The sequence below is a fragment of the Heptranchias perlo genome, chromosome 3 (genome assembly GCF_035084215.1).
Source record: "Heptranchias perlo isolate sHepPer1 chromosome 3, sHepPer1.hap1, whole genome shotgun sequence".
Taxonomy (NCBI): Eukaryota; Metazoa; Chordata; class Chondrichthyes; order Hexanchiformes; family Hexanchidae; genus Heptranchias; species Heptranchias perlo.
Window position 1 is genome coordinate 18846549 of NC_090327.1, and position 20525 is coordinate 18867073.

Below are 20525 nucleotides of genomic sequence, written 5' to 3' on the forward strand. Positions count from 1 at the left end.
CTGTCAAATTATACTCCCAGCATGAGGCAGCACCTTCAGAATTGGAAAAGGCAGAACTTGGGAGGAAAACATCAAAATATATAAATATTGCAATACTAACGTGCCAGTGTATTACAGACAGCAATCCAATTTCAGTGTTGCCAAACAAACAGTTCATTATTCATTCTCACATCATCTGAACCATTTAATTGGCTTACATCCTTCTGATGCACTGACAGCCACGTGGTACCAAAACAACAACTTGTATACAGCGCCTTTAAGGTAGAAAAGCATCACGGAAGTATAATCAGACAAAAACAGATGCAAGCCAAAGAACGAGGAGGGGTGATTTAGGGTTGGAAAGGGGAAAGGGAGGTGTAAAGGCGAAGAGGATTAGGGAGGGAATTCTCGAGCTTAGGGCCTAGACACCTGGAGGCACCGCGCTAATGGTGGTGCAAAGACGGGGATGCACAAAAGGCTAGAGTGAGAAGAACTGAGAGTTTGCAAGGTCTGACGGAGGTTGCGGGGATAGGAAGGGTCATGAAGGGATTTAAACTCGAGGATGAGAAATCCTCGCGTATCCTATGTATGATGAACACATTATCTTATTTAGTTTATACCATATATATGCATTTCCTTTTATACCATTTTTAAGGATATTCTAATTTTTTTTCCCTCTGCAAATTTTGAGATGATTTCTCAGATATTTTCCTCATGTTTCGTTCCCAGTTAGCCACAGAGTTTATTAATGTGACTTGGGGCCTTCCAATGCTTTTTCTCATTGATTAGTCACATCAAATTGCAACATGTCCAAAAGTCAATGAATTACTTTTGAAATGCAGTCACTGTTTTGTAGGTGACTTCACAGCCCAACTGGTGAACAGCAAGTTCCCACAAACAGCAACGAGATAAATGACTAGGTAACCCATTTTCGGTGATGTTAGTGGATGGAAAGTTATTGGCCAGGACACAATGAGGGCTCCCTTACTCTTCTTTAAATAGTGCCCTGGACTATTTGACATCCACCTGAACAGGTAGTCAGCACCTTGTTTTAACATATCATCCAAAATAGTGGCACCTCTGACAGTGCAGCACGCCCTCAGTACTATACTGAAGTAACAGCCTCAATTATATCCTGAAGTTCTAAAGTGGGGCTTGAACCCATGACCTACCGAATAAGAGGTGAGAGTGCTACCATTGAGCTAAACTGACACTTGGGGGGTGATTTTAAACCCCAAGGACGGGTGGGTTGGGAGCGAGCGGGAGTTGAAAATAATTGTTTTTTTGGGTCGCGACCGCAAAATTTTCGGACTTGGCATGCCCAGTGGGAAGCCTGTACTTTTCCGCGCTGATGTTAAACTCGGAAGTAAAGCCGGGTTGCGGTCACGACCCAAAAAACAACTATTTTCAACTCCCACCCGTTCTTGGGGTTTAAAATCACCACCTTGAAGTCACAAGTTCATAGTATCATAGTAGATATCGGCCCATTGTGCCTGTGCCAGCTCTTTGAAAGAGGTATCCAATTTGTCCCACTCCCCTGCTCTTTCCCTATAATCCTGTAAATTTTTTCCCTTCAGGTATTTATCCAATTCCCTTTTGAAAATTACTATTGAATCTGCTTCCACCACCCTTTCAGGCAGTGCATTCCAGACCATAACAACTCACTGCGTAAAAAAGTGTTTCCTCATGCCGCCTCTGGCTGTTTTGCCGATCACCTTAAATCTGTGTCCTCTGGTTACCGACCCTTCTGTCACTGGAAACAGTTTCTCCTTATTTACTCTGTCAAAACCATTCATGATTTTGAATGCCTCCATAAAATCTCCCCTTAACCTTCTCTGCTGTAAGGAGAACAATCCCAGCTTCTCCAGTCTCTCCACATAACTGAAGTCCCTCATCCCTGGTACCATTCTCGTAAATCTCTTCTGCACCCTCTCTAAGGCCTCGACATCCTTCCTAAAGTGTGGTGCCCAGAATTGAACACAATACTCCAGCTGAGGCTGTTTCATAAAGGTTTAGCATAACTTCCTTGCTTTTGTACTCTATGCCTCAGAATCCCACATGGTTTTTCAACAGCCTTCTCAACTTGTCCTGCCAACTTCAAAGATTTGTGTATGTGCACCCCCAGGTCTCTCTGTTCCTGCACTCCCTTTAAAATTGTACCATTTCGTTTATATTGCCTCTCCTCATTCCTCCTATCAAAATGCATCACTTCACACTTCTCTGCGTTAAATTTTATCTGCCATGTGTCTGCCCATTTCACCAGTCTGTCTATGTCCTCCTGAAGTCTGTTACTATCCTCCACATTGTTTACTACATTTCTGAGTTTCGTGTCATCTGCAAACTTTAATATTATGCCCTCTATACCCAAGTCCAGGTTATTGATCTATATCAAAAAGAGCAGTGGTCCTCATACTGACCCCTGGGGAACACCACTGTATACCTCCCTCCAGCCTGAAAAACAACCGTTCGTCACTACTCTCTGCTTTCTGTCCCCTAGGCGATTTTGTATCCAAGCTGCCACTGTCCCTTTAATCCCATGGGCTTTAATTTTGCTAACAAGTCTATTATGTGGTATTTTATCAAATGCCTTTTGAAAGTCCATATACACAACATCAACCATACTACTTACATCAACCTTTTCCGTTACTTCATCACAGAACTAAATCAAGTTAGTCAAACACGATTTTCCTTTAACAAATCCATGCTGACTTTCATTTATTATCCTATACTTTTCCAAGTGCCAATTTATTTTGTCCTGGATTATTGCCTCTAAAAGTTTCCCCACCATCGACGTTAGGTTGACTGGCCTGTAATTGCCGGGTTTATCCCTCTCCCCTTTTTTAAACAGAGGTGTAACATTTACAATCCTCCAGTCCTCCGGCACCATCCCCATATCTAAGGAGGATTGGAAGATTGTGACCAGAGGCTCTGCAATTTCGACCTTTACTTCCCTCAGTAACCCAGGATGCATCCCATCTGGACTAGGTGACTTTTCTGCTGTGAGTACTGCCAATCTTTTATGTACCTCCTCTTTATCTATTTTTATCCTATCCAATATCGCTACTACCTCCTCCTTTACTGCTACAATGGCAGCATCCTCTTCTCTAGTGAAGACAAATGCGAAGTATTCATTTAGTACCTCGGCCATGCCCTCTGCCTCCTTCTTGAAGGCCTTCCATTGTTCAATTACTGTTTTGCCCACCAATTTTTGATTCCAATCTACCTGGGCAAGTTCCCTTTTTAACTCACTGAAATTTGCCCTCCTCTAGTTAAGTATTTTCACATTTGATTGCTCCTTGTCCTTTTCCATAACTATTCTAAACCTAATTATATTATGATTACTGTTCCCCATATGCTCCCCCACTGAAACATGCTCCACCTGCCCCACTTCATTCCCCAGAACCAGAACCAGCACTGTCCTTCCTGGTTGGGCTGGAAACACATAGTTCCAGAAAGTTCTCTTGAACACATTTCAGGAATTCTTCCCCCTCCTTGCCCTTTACACCATTACTGTCCCAGATTGTATTGGAATAATTGAAGTCCCCCATTATCACTACTCTATACTTCTTGCATCTTTCTGTAATTTGCCTGCAAATGTTTTCCTCTATCTCCTTCCCACCACTTGATGGCCTATAGTATACACCCAGTAGCGTAATAGTGCCTCTATTGTTCCTTACTTCTAACCAAATGGATTCTGTCTTTGACTCCCCTCAACTACATAATCCCTTTCCAGTGCTATAATAGTTTCTTTGATCAATACTGCCACCCCCACCCCCCACCCAGCCCTTTCCTTCCCTATCTTTCCTGAATACCTTGTCGCCAGGAATATTAAGTACCCAAACCTCCCCTTCTTTGAGCCAGGTCTTTGATATTGCCACTATATCATAGTCCCATGTGGTGACTTGAGCCTGCAGCTCATCAACCATATTTACCAGGCTAAGTGCATCTTAGATTGCCTCGCATTTGCCCACTGTCTGATTCCCCCCTATTTCTGAACTATTCTTTAATCTAGAGCTACTTGTCCCTCCCAGTCCTCTGTGCACCTTGTTTCTCCTCTCTAATGTTTCATCCTGGTGCCCAACCCCCTGCCAAATTAGTTTAAGCCCTCAGCCATAGCATTAGTTAACCTCCCCACAAGGACATTGCTCCCAGCTCTGTGGAGATGCAACCCGTCCATTTTGAATAGATCCCTTCTGCCCCAGAACTGGTCCCAATGCCCCAGGAATCTGAAGCCCTCTCTCCTGCACCATTACTCCAGCCATGCATTAACCGGTCTTATCCTACCACTCACTAGCGCATGGCACTGGGAATTACTACCTTTGAGGTCCTTCCTCTTTAGCTCCTGAAACTCCGACTGCAGGACCTCGACCCTTTTCCTTCCTATGTTATTGGTTCCCACATGGACCACGACTTCTGGCTGTTTCCCTTCCCCCCTCTAAATGCTCTGCACCCTCTCAGTGATGTCCTTTCCAAATAGAAGAACAAAACAAAAATGCTCAATGCTGTTACATTCCAAATGAAGATGCAACTATTTCAGGAAGTTTAGTAATCACCTCTTTATACATTCCTATTTTGCTCCCCTCAGGCACTCGAACAAGAGCAGACTACTATCCGATACCTCACCCAAGTGGTTCTTCTTTATGTGTGAGTTTAGAAGCCATCACAGCTGAACTGGCTTGTGTCCTAATCCAGTATCAGCACATGCCCTCTTTTTAGCAGGAGTCATGGATGGTGATAGCTGGACCCCTAGTTGATGTGTTCCCTCAGTTGTCCAGGAGTGCTCAAACCAAAATTAGTGCCCAAAATTGCAGCCTTGCTGAGATCAGTTTGCCTCTATTATTTTTTTTTGCAGTTCAATGTCTCTCAGCTTTGTATAACACAAGTATAATATAAAACTGATCTTAAACACTGTTATGACATTCTGGCCAAAAAAAACTTTAATAGTGTGTTAAACATTTCAATGCAATTTTGCCTATCAGGAAATGACGACATGGTGCCTGATAGCTACTTTCCTGAAATGTGTTTGGTTTGTAAGATGTCAGAAATTTTGGATCCTATAACATTTTTGTTTAAAAAGATAAAGCTTGTCTTGAAAACCTGCAAATCCGAGATCTGATCATTTTAAGGGTCAATTGATTTTCAAAAACTTAAGAAACGATTGAGTGTTTTTACATTTTCCACAGGAACTTGCTGAGGATGTGGCAGACCTGGATCGTCCTGATAAATCGGTCAGTTAGAGCAACATGCAGGGACGGCTTGTAAAAAAAGTGAAATTACTGCAGAATCAAAACTGTCAGAGCAGCGAAACAAATCATGGGCATAATCACTCTTTTGTTAGCTCAAATCTTCTTAGGAAAATGTTTGGCAAACCTTATCAGCCAGGAAACGACTGAGCAAGATTGAACTCTCTCCAAGTTACTCGTAAAAGCAGACTTGGATTTCAGCTTGCAAGATGTTTAACATCAAGCGACCACCAAATCACTACCCAAACAGGAAACAGGGCAGCAGCTTAATAGTGCAGACTCCCCCAATTGGTGCTTCGGTGAAACTGAGCAAAATGAGGCTTTTAGTCTTGCCACATTTCCATCCTTTCTGTGTGCTGGCTTTGCTGCCATGCCGGGAGGTAAAGCATCAATTGTCAGAAGAAACTACCTTGGCTTTTTTTTACTGCGGATGAGTTTGTTTGTGTCAAAGCCACTTAACATCAGGCAGCACAATGCTCTAATTATGTATCGTCACTCACATCTGTAACCTTGCTAATCACATATTTGTAGCTTTGCTAATCCCATAAAAGTTGGCGAGCTGCAGGGTGTTAACTCAACAGTAAAAAAAAAGAAATCAGTATTAATAAATACTGCCAACAGCCCGGAACTAAAAAGCGAGGTTTAACATGCAGACGATTGACCTCAAGCTCATGTTGAAAAATATAAGGTTCTGGCAGGTTAATAGCTTTTTGTAGCCTGATTATCACCTTTGATCTGCTATTACTCAGTATACCAACGGGCCATGTTTTTTCTGCCACTATTACCCTTACAGAAATAAGAATATATTGCAGCTCTCTGGCTAAAGTGATAGGATTTACACAGTGAAAACCAGTCTGTGGAATATGTTCTGATTTCTACCAGTGAGGTGACCATGTAAGTGCAAAGAATAAAGTTGCGAATGAGTTATGCTCAGTGTCACAAGTGGAAATGAAAACAATATAACACGGACCGTCATTCAATACTGAGCCCGACCCTACTACATTTTGCAGTTGTCTCTGTCTTTGCTTTGGGACCCCTACTGTTTCTAATTTACATGAACAACTTGAGGTCGTGTGATCAAATCCCTCCATGACAAGTTGTGAAATTGAATTCAATTATTCTGGTAATTTGTGTGGCTAGCAGCAGAAAATGACCCAACTAGTTCACTAATGTCCTTTAGGGAAGGGAACCTACCACCCTTAACTACTTGTGACTCCAGTCCCATACTATATCGTTGACTCTAATCGCTCTTGGGATAAGTAGGGGTAGACAACAACAGCTTGCATTTATATAGCACCTTTAATGTAGAAAAATGTCCTAAGACAATAAATACTGCCTTGCCAGTGTTGCCCACATCCCAAGAACAAAGACAAAAAAATTACAGACTATTAAATCTGAGGAGGCAGTTCAGGAACTATCAAATGATTTCGGCAAAATTTGTAAATGGCCAGAACAATGACAAATGAAATTTAATACAATAAGGTGTAAAGTAGGAAGAAACATAGGAAGAAAAAAATGGGCGATATAAGTACTTCCTGAATGGTGCCAAAATAGCCACAGATGAAGTTAAAAGAGATTTAAGAGTTTTGGTAGGTTTGACACTCAAAATGTCCAATTACTATGTAGCAACAATCAACAAGGTCAATAGAACGCTGAACTATAGAGCCAAGATAATAGAGTACAAATCAGAGGAGGCCTTGCTCAAACTGTATAGTGTGGTGGTAGGACCACACCTTGAGCACTGATGCTTGTTCTGGTTACCGAGATATAAGAGAGATATTCAAGATATAGCCGTAAAGTTCTTTCCAATTGAACCGTGAGAGTAGGACAACAGGACACAGGTTCAAACTGGTACAAGGTAAATTTAGGACTGATGTCAGGAAGTTCTTTTGCACACAAAGAGTGGCCAACACATAGAATGGACTGCCAGGTAAGGGAATGGAGGCAAAAAAACAGGAATCATTTAAGAAACAGTTAGATGCCATGATGGGGTTACAGTTAACGTATTTCTGGATGGATTGCCTAAGGTAGGCTGAATGGCCTTCCTCACTTGTATCTATCTTGTAATCTTGTGATGAGCACCTTATGTTATAGGTTGTTTATGTTTTTGAGTTGTTTTACCCTTGTTTTATATTCTATATATCTTTGGCGTCTGAGTTTTACTCTTGTAGATGAGCCCTCAATCCTTGGAATATCATAGACCTACAAACCTTTGCAACTTAATATTGAGTATTCATATTTAGTCTTTTATTTTAATCTTGTTAATGTGACTATACCTGACTCGGGAGTGATTGATGTTAACACTGCGAGCAGAGTCAGAAAAAGTCTTCAATAAATCGTCACTAAGTCATTGTGCCTTGCCAGCTGGTGCACAACACTTGTTGTATGACTAACAGCTTAGAAAAGTATTTACTTTCTTCCCCCTTCACCTCTCCTTGTAATGTACAACATCCATGAGTAAGAGGATGGGTCAACAGCCCTTCAGTCAGTATTCCCTCCTCCTGACGCTGTATCTTAAAGACCAAATAATCTTCAATTGAATGTGGCTTAGCCTTCTCCAACTGAGAGTTGCAGTCAATGGTAATGAGTGATCACACGGCCATGGATACAGCAGTCTGCAATACTCCTGGCATTGACACATTTATAGAGGGCACTTTGCAATTTATATTCAATTACAGTATTTCAATGCCACATTTGACAATTTTGAATCATATTTTTCTTTGCTTCCTTTGTGTCATTCTGGTTTCAGCCACATGGAGGTGCACAAGAGCACTACTTGCAGCGGTCAGATTGCCACAAAACTGGGAGAGAGCTAAAAGAGTGGCACCTTGTCTATAGCTGGGGAAAAAAAAGGGACACAACTTCTGCCCCCCTTCCATTGATCAACAGAGGTGAGGCACATTTAAATCCCAAAACACAACAAAATAAACTCACTGAATAAACTGTCAGTGAAAATCTCAAATCATTCCCTGTCTAACTCATTGTGTTCATGTCTGTTAACCGAATAATTGGAGCAATTTGCTCCTGTTAGATGAATGCTCTTTCCCCAGATTGACCATTTGATCCGGTGTACAGCGCAAATTGCAGTCACCTGTTGCAGGACTTCTGTTATTCCACAATTTACCAAATTGCAGCAAATTGAAGGCAACAAAAACAAGCCAGCAGCACCTCCTTGCTCATCGGCAGATGGAACCAGAGTTACTTTTCTTCACAACATGGCACCTCTAAATGTTGTTCATGAAAGAAACTCTCCGCTTGTGTGTTTCCCTTTCACTGTAAACGGGACTCTAATCAACTCACACAGCAGGCACACTGAAACACTCAACTGGTTCTTGGAATGGACAGGAAAGATTACAATTGCAAATGTTAGCTGAAAGTGTGTTAATAGGCCGTAACCCAATTCTCAAAACAATTTAAAAATCATCCAGAATCTTTCACTGCGTCACTGCCAGGTTGCACATTTTTCAAGCTGTTATTCAATGCTTAAGAAAGATTGGTTAAAAGAACAGTTACATCTGCAAATGTGGTATTGCCATTTTTAATTTTAAGCAGCCAATGCACAGAGAATGTCAGACAGAACAGAATGAGCTATATATATATATATATAGGAGGGAGAGTTTAGATGATGTCATGGAGCTCAGGAAGATGATGTACGTCATCTGAATTCTGAGAGATCTTTATACTTCTGAGTGTATCCAAGAAACCATTTTTTTCCCCAATGCTCTACATTTCTGAAGGTGCTCTATCATGCTAGGCTCAGTTGCACAAGGGCCAGCAGTCCTTCAGTACCTCACACAGATGGGCATTCTTCATGTGTAAGCTTTAACAGTGAGCATCAGCAGCCTATTAAACAGGGAAGTAGTTGAGGCGACTAGCATAGATGCATTTAAGGGGAAGCAACATATGAGGGAGAAATGAATAGAAGGATATGCTGATAGGGTTAGTTGAAGTTGGGAGGGAGGAGGCTCGTGTGGAGCATAAACACCGGCATGGACCTGTTGGGCCGAATGGCCTGTTTCTGTGCTGTACATTCTATGTACCTCAAGACAGACCAGGCAGACTTAGCATATAAAATGCAATTTACCAGACTTTTCTACAATTTAATGGTAGATAGAAAAAGACTGATCCATAGTTGGGAAACTATTGAGAAATTCCAGTAAGATAGAGATGAATATTGAATGTACTGTACCTGATAGAAATTTGGCCAGAAAGTACTTATGGCCAACTCTGCTCTGTTCCAGCTTCTTGTCGTCATTCCAGACACATTCCAGATTGGGTTCCCAAGAGGTCCATCATTGACCTTCACATAGACATTCAGTAACCCAGGGTTGGCCCCTTCTTTGCCAGATAAAAAGTAATGGAAATCGATGCAGTGTGTGTCATTCTCTTTCAGTTTCGACAGCAAAAGATGTGCTTTTTGTCCTGCCTGACGTCCAGAGGTGTTAACCATCATAAAGGACCCTGTGTATAAGAGGTGGAATTTGAAGCTCGTTAGAGACTGTAGCCTATAATTCAAATATGCATTAAGAGCAAATAAATTGATACAAATTTGTCATAATCCAAAGATAAATAATCACCCTAGATAGAAAAGCAACTTGTTACTTTATGTGTGCAAGTCTGTCAAAGTTGTTTAACCATGATGTGGAGATGCCGGTGATGGACTGGGGTTGACAATTGTAAACAATTTTACAACACCAAGTTATAGTCCAACAAATTTATTTTAAATTCCACAAGCTTTCGGAGGCTTCCTCCTTCGTCAGGTGAAGGAGGAGGAAAGCTCCGAAAGCTTGTGATTTCAAATAAAGCTGTTGGACTATAACCTGGTGTTGTAAGACTCCTTACATTTGTCCACCCCAGTCCATCACTGGCATCTCCTCATCAAAGTTGTTTATAGTGATGCACCAACACTGGATCAAGGTGTAACACCAATGTGATTGGATTTCAGTCAAACACATAGTCAACACATTTAGTTAATTCTTATTAAGGATAAGCTCAATTTATAAATCAAAACTTTCCCAGGCTGCTGTTATCAGGACTTCACTTCCCCACCGTTACTAATTGACCCCACAATGGAGTTAAATTTTTTCTAGTCCAAGTGTTTTTAAGTGGAGTGTTAGGAATGCTAAAAGGAAAGGTTTCATTAAAGAATTCATTTTATGTTCATAATTCCATTTTGTAGTTAAAAGACAGTTTGCAGAATCTATTGAAACAGGCAATATCTGTAGCATGTCAACAAATCAACTCAAATCTCCAAGGCTGTACCGATTGACGTCATACAAGATAGCCTTGGGTGGTTCAAATCTTCTAATAAATATATCTATCTGTTTAGCGACCATATGTTTACCTTTTTGGGTACTTGTAATGACAGCTTTTGTTATGAGACCCATTGTCTGGAATACTGAGTTGATGTAGGTTAGCTGTAAAACTAAGAGTGAAGGTCATGGAGGAGGTGATGTAATGGCCTTTCATCTGATGATAAAAAGCGAGACCATTGTAAGGGAGTTAGGGAAGACACGGAGTGCTAATCACCCTGCACCTCAACTCAGCAACTGTAACGTGAGGTCTCCCGCAGCCTTCGCTTCGTCACGTGTATTGTCTGTGAGTATTAATTCCTATAATAAAATCTGTAAAACTAAGACTCTGCATTTAGAACCTTAATTCATGGCACAGAGACAACAGCTGATTTCTCTAACAGTAGTAACCTACATGGAGAAATGTATAAACATAACTCACTATTTTTTCACTTCTTCTCCTTTCTCTCCTGAAGCCATTGACTCTTGCTGGACTATAATTCAATGGGTACTGACAGCCCGGATAGCCATTCTTCATGAATGAGCATAGACATAAAAGGGATAAAACTGAACTTTGGCGGGGGCGCAGAATGGATGGTAGCAGATCGTCCACCTGTTAAACACCCTGCCTTATTCTCGGGGTGGGGGGAGGGGGCGGTGGAGGGATGTAACATATGGCCAATATGCTACTGCCCGTTTTGTGCCCATGCCAAAGTTAAATTTCCCCCCCTCCCACACAAAGTGTCCTTATGCTATTTGAGGGCATTAAAGCCAAGCCCCACCCTGTTCTCACCTGAAGTCCACTCGTGCATGTTTTTTTATAGCAGAAGTCACTGGACAGCGGTCAGAAGTGGGAATCCTGATTATTTTTGCTCCCCTCCCCAGCTCAGGGTTGCCGAAGCAGGAAGTTGAGGACACAAGCCCTGCTCCAGAGACTTGAGCACATAACCTACACTGACACTACATGCTGCACTGATGGAGGTGCTGTCCTTCAGGTAAGACATTAAACTTAGGTTCTGACTGCCCTCTCAGGTGGACGTAAAAGTTCTCCAGGTGTCCTGGCCAACATTTATCCCTTAACCAACACCAATAAAATATTACAACAGTGACTACACTTCAAAAATACTTCACTGACCGTGAAGCACTTTGGAACATTCTGAGGACACGAAAGGCACTATATAAACGTAAATTCTTTGTTTCTGATGTCAATCAGAGCTCTAGGTAATGCAGTACTATTACAGTAGCATCACAGTATTATCCTTGCACAAACAAGAAGAATTGAAATCAGCAGAGGAAATAAAAACAGCGTGTTAAAAGTTGACATTATATTTTGCAGTGTGCCACATTGGTACCACAAGGTACTTTTACATTGCCATTTATTTATTTTGGATCACAATGGAGCCATGTCCATGTGCTGCCCTCCAATGCTCATTGGCTCACTTTGCTCAACAAAAATATGGGTTTAGAATCTGTTGCCAGGACAGGGAGCCGGATTTAACAATATGAACACAAGTAAAGGGCACACGAGTGCTGATCACCCACAATCTAAATAAAATGGGGTATAAATTCACCTTTGGTGGTAGAACAAAACAGGCGATAGCAAATTTGCAGCCCGCTTTGCACTCCGCCCGATTTTCTTTACCAACAGAGTGAAAAACGGGCTGTCGATTTGCTATCGCTCGTTTGCACTATCTCCCTAGATGGATTTATACCCCAATAAACGCCATGTAAAAATATCTACATATCAATGCATTTCTAATAGCTTTAGCAGGTTTCATTACCTTTATATCACTGTTGAATAGCTGTGAATGGATAACACTTTAACATAACAATGGGAGGGTAGATCTTTTTATTTCCCACGTCAATTTTCTCTCCCCTTTAATGATGAAACCCTCTGTTCTTTATGTGTGAGCTTGGACAGTGAACATTGGCCGGTTATTAAAATGAGGGGCATAACAGCAAAGACAGATGGTGTCCTCACCTAATGGCCATATTGTAGCAGGGTGTCAGGAAATAAGTGATTCAGCTGTGGCTAACATTCAGGAATAGAATCCCTGACTATTGTGGAGCTCCCACAACCACCCGACCTGAGATCAGCCAATTCACAGGTCAGGGATCAAACCTTAAACCTTCCTGGACAATAGAGCTAAGTCGCACACCAGAGGTGAAGACTCCAATTGAATGTGAATCTATCACCATGTGATGTAGTGTTTATATTGGGGGTAATTATGCAGTTCAGTCAAAGTGCTGCCATGCAATGAGCAAGTACAGCTGACCTTGCCTCAGTTCACAAGTTCAAACAAATTAGATTCCCTGCCCACATTGCCCCAGGGATACCTTACATCACTGTGGGAGCACCATCACCACACGGACTGCAGTGATTCAAAGAGAAGGCCCACCAGCCCCTTCTCAGAGCAACTAGGAGTGAGCAACAAATGCGGCCTTGTCAGCATCACCCATACTCTGGGAACAAATAAAAAAGATGTAAAGCTATAGCTATACAAATTATGCCATAGTTAGAATATTGCTTTGGGGGCCCTACTTTAGCAAGGATGTCAAGGCCATGGAGAGGGTACAGAAGAGGTTCATTAAACTGATACCAAAGATGAGAGGCTTCAGTTATTAGGAGATATGAGAGAAACTGGATTTCCTTTTATTGGAACAGAGGAGATTTGATAGATATGGTCAAAATTATGAAGGGTGTTTAGATGAGAAAAACTATTGCCACTGGTCAGTAACTAGAGGACTTAAATTTATGATCATCAAAGGAACAAAGGATGAGGAGAGATTCCCCCCTCCCCCCACTCCACAGAGGGTTGTTAGGACATGAAATACTCCACCACAAATAGTGTTGGAGCAGAATCAATCGCTTTAAAAAGGGAAACAGAGAAATATTTGAAAATGAAAAATTTTAACGGATATGAAGAATGGGCAGTGGATTGCTCCTTTACAGTGCTGGCACAGACACAATGGTCCAAATGGTCTCCTTCTGTGCTGTAAAATCCTACGAATAACAAGGTGCAGATTTCTGGAATATATGACAGAATGAATGGTTGAAATATTACTATTTTCTGTATTGATATATACTGTAAGGGTCTTGTTGGATTGTACTACAATAAGACTACTTCTAATTGTCACATTAATGTAGATGTGAGTATGCTAAATTCAAGTATTCTGTCTCTTGAGTTCAGCTTTTGAAAGCAAGCAGTATGTAGTTGATGCGAATATTTATTTAAAGCTGCACTTCTTTCCCAATGCATTTCCCACCTAATCCAAAAGCTCCTACACCAAAATAACTTCACCTTGCAACTTCTGTTCATTTCCTGAGCGACCCTAATATAAGGTTTGTTACCTTGGCAGAAAAAACAATTGGCCTTTTATTTACACTGGGACTTGTCACTAAATCCTCTGAGGGGAGGAGAGAGGATGTGGCATGTATGCTGGCCACAGCCAGAAACCTGCCTCTTAAGCAGATTCTGGATGTTATAAGAAAATTATGTTCGTGCTGTAACTTTCTTTCCCCATTTATGAAGCTTGCTAGAAATGAAAATGTCAAAGTAGTGACAAAAATCCACTTTGTATCCCCCAGGCAAAGGGAGAAGGCCATATGAAAAACAAATAAAAAAATAGCCGATTGCAATTCCTTTGCCCCAAACTTATTGTTAAGACAAAGCTGTACTCATCAATACACTGGTGGTTCTTGGATGGGATGTGGAGCTTAGAAACCACCTTAGGCAGAAACTTGAGATGGGGCCTAAAAGCTGCTCCATCATGGTGCTAGATGAGTAGTCATCAGCTGCCACAAGCAGTAGGTTGGTGACTCTCTGGACTAAACCAAACCAGGGTCCTTCCAGGTTAGAAACTGTAAGGCTCCAGTCATATTCTTAACTGATTTTATAAATTTTGATGTGAAGGGTAGAAAACAATGAGCACTCATTAGAGGAGTTGGATGAGGACTGGGTGGGTGTGGGGGAGGGAGTAATGAGTGGGCTGCCCCAGGGATCAGTTTTGGGACCACCACCGCTTCTAATTTACATCAACAAGTTGGAGTCAGAAACCTAGTGCAAATTGGTCAAATTTGATCAGACTAAATGAGGAGGAATCGGAGGAGGCAACTCGGAGATTACAATATGACCTGGTATGAGGGGTATAAATAATTAATATGGTGATCGCCTGACTATTAAGAAAGAATCTCTTTGATCTAAGGCGATGAAACTGCCCTTTAGAGGCCCGAAGAGTTGTATAATTGCATTTTCCCTAAGTCGCTAGTTGTACCAGTTCCTACATCGAGGGAGTGAAAGTTGCTCCTTGGTGTCAACTGTCCACATAAAGTTTCATCAAATACTCAGCTCAAAAATGCACTGCTAGTTACTTGCTATGTGTTTCTGCTTTTGTGTAATTAACTTCTAAATGTTTGACTATTAGTTTTAACCTGAACATAACAATTTTGCGATGGGGTATTTTATTTTTGAAGTGGAAAGCCCACAGCGAGGGGAAAGAATAATTGTCAGTCCTCTGGTACGCCGTCCCGTTCATTACAAACATAACGTTGCAAGTTTCAGTTCATGGAAGATGTGGATCTTCTTATAAAAACTGCCTTTTACCTTGGAACGTAAGTTAAGAGTGTTGGGGGAACACGTGAATTGATACAACAATTACCATGTGCTCTGATTCACATTCAGTGAGCTCTCTTCTTTGGTATTCGCACCAATAAACAAACCTTTTCTACTTGCTGTTATATAAAGCTGATGTTTAGGGTTTCTGGGCTATACCCTCCTGCGACATTCTCAGCCTCATAGCTAAAATTTCAAGTCACTTCACTTTAGAGTTGGTTAAAAGCATCATAAACTGGTCTGCGGCTATCATGCGCAACTCCTTTCGATATACAAATCGGGGTCCTATGACGATTGCAATTTTAGGACAGTGCATGCCCCACCCAATATCAGCGTGGCCAAAGAGGAGTCCAGGAGGTTAGTTTTAATTTACTTTTGTGGGGCCGGGAGGAACAGGAGCAAGAGCAGGATCTGGATCTGGAGTAGGAGTGCTTCTCCGGGCTCCACAAAAACACATTGGGCGCTGCCACATCAGGTATACCCCCGCAACCCCCCGTCCTCCATCCCCCCATCCCGTGAGCGCACCCCTTCCTCAGCCAGCCCGGACCTCAATGAAGTCTGGTTGAGGGGCACTTGTTGACTGCTCGCAGCCTGCCGATCCTATGCTGCCGAGGCCCGGCCGTCAACGTGGACGAGGCCTCCCCCATTGGGACTATCAGTCGGGCAGCCAACGGGCGCGATCCATCGGCCGAGCCCTCGATCCCCGCTCGGGGTGGGGGGGAGTGGAGGTGTTCTACTTCATTGTGCAATAGGGTTGCCAACACTCCAGGATTGTCCTCGAGTCTCCAGGAATTAAAGATTAATCTCCTGGACACGACTGCCAATAACCCAAGAGAAATATCACGGCGGTAGTAAAAATAAATTGTGTGTTTTTTTTATTTACTTTGAACACTTTTGTTTATTGGTTATAAACATATCGGAGATGGGTAAAAAAAAAGTCTGTTTGACGAGCGGGGAGGTAGGAGGTGGGAGATCATGTGATATGTCTAATCAGCGATGGCAACCCGATTGAGCAATGTTACCCAGTTGAGTAATTATATTTATTACAAAAAAAGTAAGGAGATAACATGTAAACCTGAAAATATAGGTTAATGCTGTCCACCAGACATATTGTTCAAGTATTAACACAGGATTATGCCAAAGAGATGGGTTAAAACCCTCTTACTGATCTGCAATCAATGCTAATGATTTTTATCTTGATTTTTCAGCTGTTCAATCTGTACCATTAAGTCTATTATTGACAGCAACATCAGACTAACACAATGCATTTAATCAAATTTTTAATAAAACTTGCAAATTCATTAGAATCATAGGTTCATAGAAATATTAAGGCACAGAAGGAGGCAATTCGGCCCATCGTGTCCGCACCGGCCAAAAATGAGCCATCCAGCCTAATCCCACTTTCCAGCACTTGGTCCGTAGCCTTGTAGGTCACGGCACTTCAGGTGCATACACAGGTACTTTTTTAATGAGTTGAGGGTTTCTGCCTCTACCACCCTCTGGGTGAAAAAATCTTTCCTCAGCTCCCCTCTAATCCTTCTACCAGTCACTTTAAATCTATGCCCCCTGGTTACTGACCTCTCTGCCAAGGGAAATAGTTTCTTCCTATCCACTCTATCTAGGCCTCTCATAATTTTGTATACCTCAATTAAATCACCCCTCAACCTCCTCTGTTCCAAAGAGAATAACCCCAGCCTATCCCATCTTTCCTCATAGCTAAAATTCTCCAGTCCTGGCACATCCTCGTAAATCTCCTTTGTTCCCTCTCTAATGCAATTACATCTTTCCTGTAATGTGGTGACCAGAACTGTGCACAGTACTCAAGCTGTGGTCTAACCAGTGTTTTATACAGTTCTAGCATAGCCTCCCACCATATTCTATGCCTCAGCTAATAAAGGAAAGTATTCCATAAGCCTTCTTAACCACCTTATCTACCTGTCTTACGCTCACAACAAATACAAGGCAGATGCAATATAATGTGGATAAATGTGAAGTTATCCACTTTGGAAGAAAAAACAGAAAGGCAGAGTATTATTTAAATGGTGATAGATTGGGGAATGTTGATGTACAAAGGGACCTGGGTGTCCTCGTACACCAGTCACTGAAAGCAAATATACAGGTGCAGCAAGCAGTTAGGAAGGCAAATGGTATGTTGGCCTTCATTGCAAGAGGATTTGAGTACAGGAGCAAGGATGTCTTACTGCAGTTATACAGGGCCTTGGTGAGACCACACCTGGAGTACTGTGTGCAGTTTTGGTCTCCTTACCTAAGAAAGGATATACTTGCCATGGAGGGAATGCAACGAAGGTTCACCAGACTGATTCCTGGGATGGCAGGACTGTCGTATGAGGATGGATTGGGTCGACTCGGCCTGTATTCACTCGAGTTTAGAAGAATGAGAGGGGATCTCATTGAAACATATAAAATTCTGACAGGGCTAGACAGACTGGATGCAGGGAGGATGTTTCCCCTGGCTGGGGGGTCTAGAACGACGGGTCACAGTCTCAGGATACGGAGTAGGACATTTAGGACTGAGATGAGGAGAAATCTTTTCACTCAGAGGGTGGTGACCCTGTGGAATTCTCTACCACAGAAGGCTGTGGAGGCCAAGTCACTGAATATATTTAAGAAGGAGTTAGATAGATTTCTAGACACAAAAGGCATCAAGGGGTATGGGGAGAGAGCGGGAATATGGTATTGAGATAGAGGATCAGTCATGATCATATTGAATGGCGGAGCAGGCTCGAAGGGCCGAATGGCCTTCTCCTGCTCCTATTTTCTATGTTTCTATGTTTCTGTCCTGCGACCTTCAGGGATCTGTGGACATGCACTCCAAGGTCCTTCCCTTCCTCTATACCTCTCAGTATCCTCCCATTTATTGTGTATTCTCTTGCCTTGTTTGCCCTCCCCAAATGCATTACCTCACACTTCTCCGGATTGAATTCCATTTGCCACTTTTCTGCCCACCTGATCACTCCATTGATATCTTCCTGCAGTCTACAGCTTTCCTCGTCACTATCAACCACAAGGCCAATTTTTGTATCATCTACAAACTCCTTAATCATGCCCCCTACATTTAAGTCCAGATCATTAATATAGATCACAAAAAGCAAGGGATCTAGTACTGAGCCTTGCGGAACCCCACTGGAAACAGCCTTCCAGTCATAAAAACACCCGTCGACCATTACCCTTTGCTTCCTGCCACAGAGCTAATTTTGGATCCAACTTGCCACTCTCTCCTGGATCCTATGGGCTTGTACTTTTTTGACCAGTCTGCCATGTGGGACCTTGTCAAAAGTCTTGCTAAAATCCATGTAGACTACATCAAATGCACTACCCTCATCGACATTCCTTGTTACCTCCTCAAAAAATTAAATCAAGTTAGTCAGACACGACCTTCCCTTAATAAATCCATGCTGATTGTCCTTGATTACTCTGTGCCTTTCTAAGTGATGGTTTATCTTGTTCCTCAGAATTGATTCCAATAATTTGCCCACCACTGAGGTTAGACTGACTGGCCTGTAATTACTTGGTCTATCCCTCGCTCCCTTTTTAAACAATGGTACAACGTTAGCAGTCCTCCAATCCTCCGGCACCACACCTGTATCCAGTGATGATTGGAAAATGATGGTCAGAGCCTCCGCTATTTCCTCCCTTGCTTCTTTTAACCCCTGAATAGAAACATAAGCTAAACAGTGCTGTGTAAACAATACAGTGGTGGACCTGTTACAAATGGATTGTTTGATAAAATATCAGATATCAAAAATGAAAGAAAGAAAAAAAACAGGTGTAGTAAGATAATTAATTTCAAAACTACATGAATTATGCTGTCTTATAAAACTAACACAGGATATTTCCCAAAGGGATACAGTATGTGTTTTCTGGCTGACAGGGAGATTGTTTTTGTCTCATATTTTCATTTCCTAAATAAAATCAGTAGCTCTCTAATCTTTTGTTTCAAACTTAATTTATTAAATTGAGATTGTACCCTCATTTCATGTAAAGTCAGCTGTGATCATTATCTTTAACTTCATGATGGAATACTTCATTGATTGAATTATAGATGCTTCCAGAGGATTTTATATGAAACATGTAGATTACTATTTGATGGATTTTTTTTTAAAAGGTTGTACATTTTAATAGCAGCTTTATCATGATTTTTCTAGCATCAGGAAACTCAGGTGAAGGGCCAATATAGATTGAAAAGAGTAGAATAAATCAGGTAAATCAGGAAGTAGTGATTGAGCCACAGTGAGCTTGGGTTTTAAAAACCTAGAGATTATAGGACGTAAGAAGTAAGTCTCTTTCAAAGAGCTGGCACAGGCACGATTGGCCGAATGGCCTCTTTCTGTGCTGTATCATTCTGTGATTCTAAGAAGTTCCATAGTTTTGAAGTCTTGGGAAAAATGAGCGAGGAAAAGGCTGCTGAAACGAGTCTTGATTTCAACACAGTGAGTAACAACAGAAACAAAATAAAATAAAAGCAAATATGATTTTTAATTTTGTTTTGTGTAGAATTTTTAAGTTAATGACATTACTAACATTGATCAGCAAGGGAGTGAAAGGATATGAGGAAAGTGCGGGAAAGTGGAATTGAGGTAAAAATCAGATCAGCCATGATCTCATTAAATGGCGGAGCAGGTTCGAGGGGCCAAATGGCCTACTCCTGCTATCGCTTATGGTCTCTTATATCATTCCTGGTGTGAAATGTAGATTGGACACGCAAGTTTAAAGATGTAGCCACTAATATTTGTCCATGTCTGTGCAAAACAAGCTTGTACACACTGTAATGGTGCCCAAAGTAGATTATTATATTTTAATCCTAATAGTACTCCTATGGACAATTGTTTATTAAACAAAATACACTTCTTTTGGTTAAAGAAACAATTACAGCTGCGAGGAGGGATGATATGTTAGAAGGATCATCAAATGAGGCCATATGGATTGAGCTAAGGTACAAAAAAGGGACAGTCACACTACTGGGAGTGTACGATAGACCCCCAAACAGTCAGAGGGAGATAGAAGAGCAAATATGTAGGCAAATTTCTGAGAAGTGCAAAAACAATAGGGCAGTAATAGTAGGGGATTTCAACTACCCTAATATTAACTGGGACACAAACAGTATGAATGGTATAGAGGGCACAGAATTCTTAAATTGTATTCAGAAAAACTTTTTTAGCCAGTACGTAGCAAGCCCAACAAGAGAGGGGGCAGTTCTGGATTTAGTTTTAGGGAATGAGGCTGGGCAGGTGGAAGGAACATCAGTGGGAGAGCATTTTGGTGGTAGTGATCAGAATTCAGTTGGTTCTGGTATAGTTATGGAAAAGGACAAAGATAGAACAGGAGTTAAAGTTCTCAATTGGGGAAAGGCCAATTTTACTAATCTGAGAAGTGATTTA

At 41.6% G+C, this 20525-nt stretch overlaps 1 protein-coding gene across 3 annotated transcripts in view; it reads right to left on the bottom strand.

Annotated features, from left to right (window-relative positions):
* Window positions 1–20525, bottom strand: part of LOC137310786 (receptor-type tyrosine-protein phosphatase mu-like) — a 797377-nt gene that overhangs the window by 546042 nt on the left and 230810 nt on the right. For all 3 annotated transcript variants that reach the window (XM_067978407.1, XM_067978404.1, XM_067978408.1), the window contains exon 3: window positions 9412–9683. In XM_067978407.1, the coding sequence (XP_067834508.1) occupies window positions 9412–9683 (272 nt within the window). The remainder of the gene's footprint in view (window positions 1–9411; window positions 9684–20525) is intronic.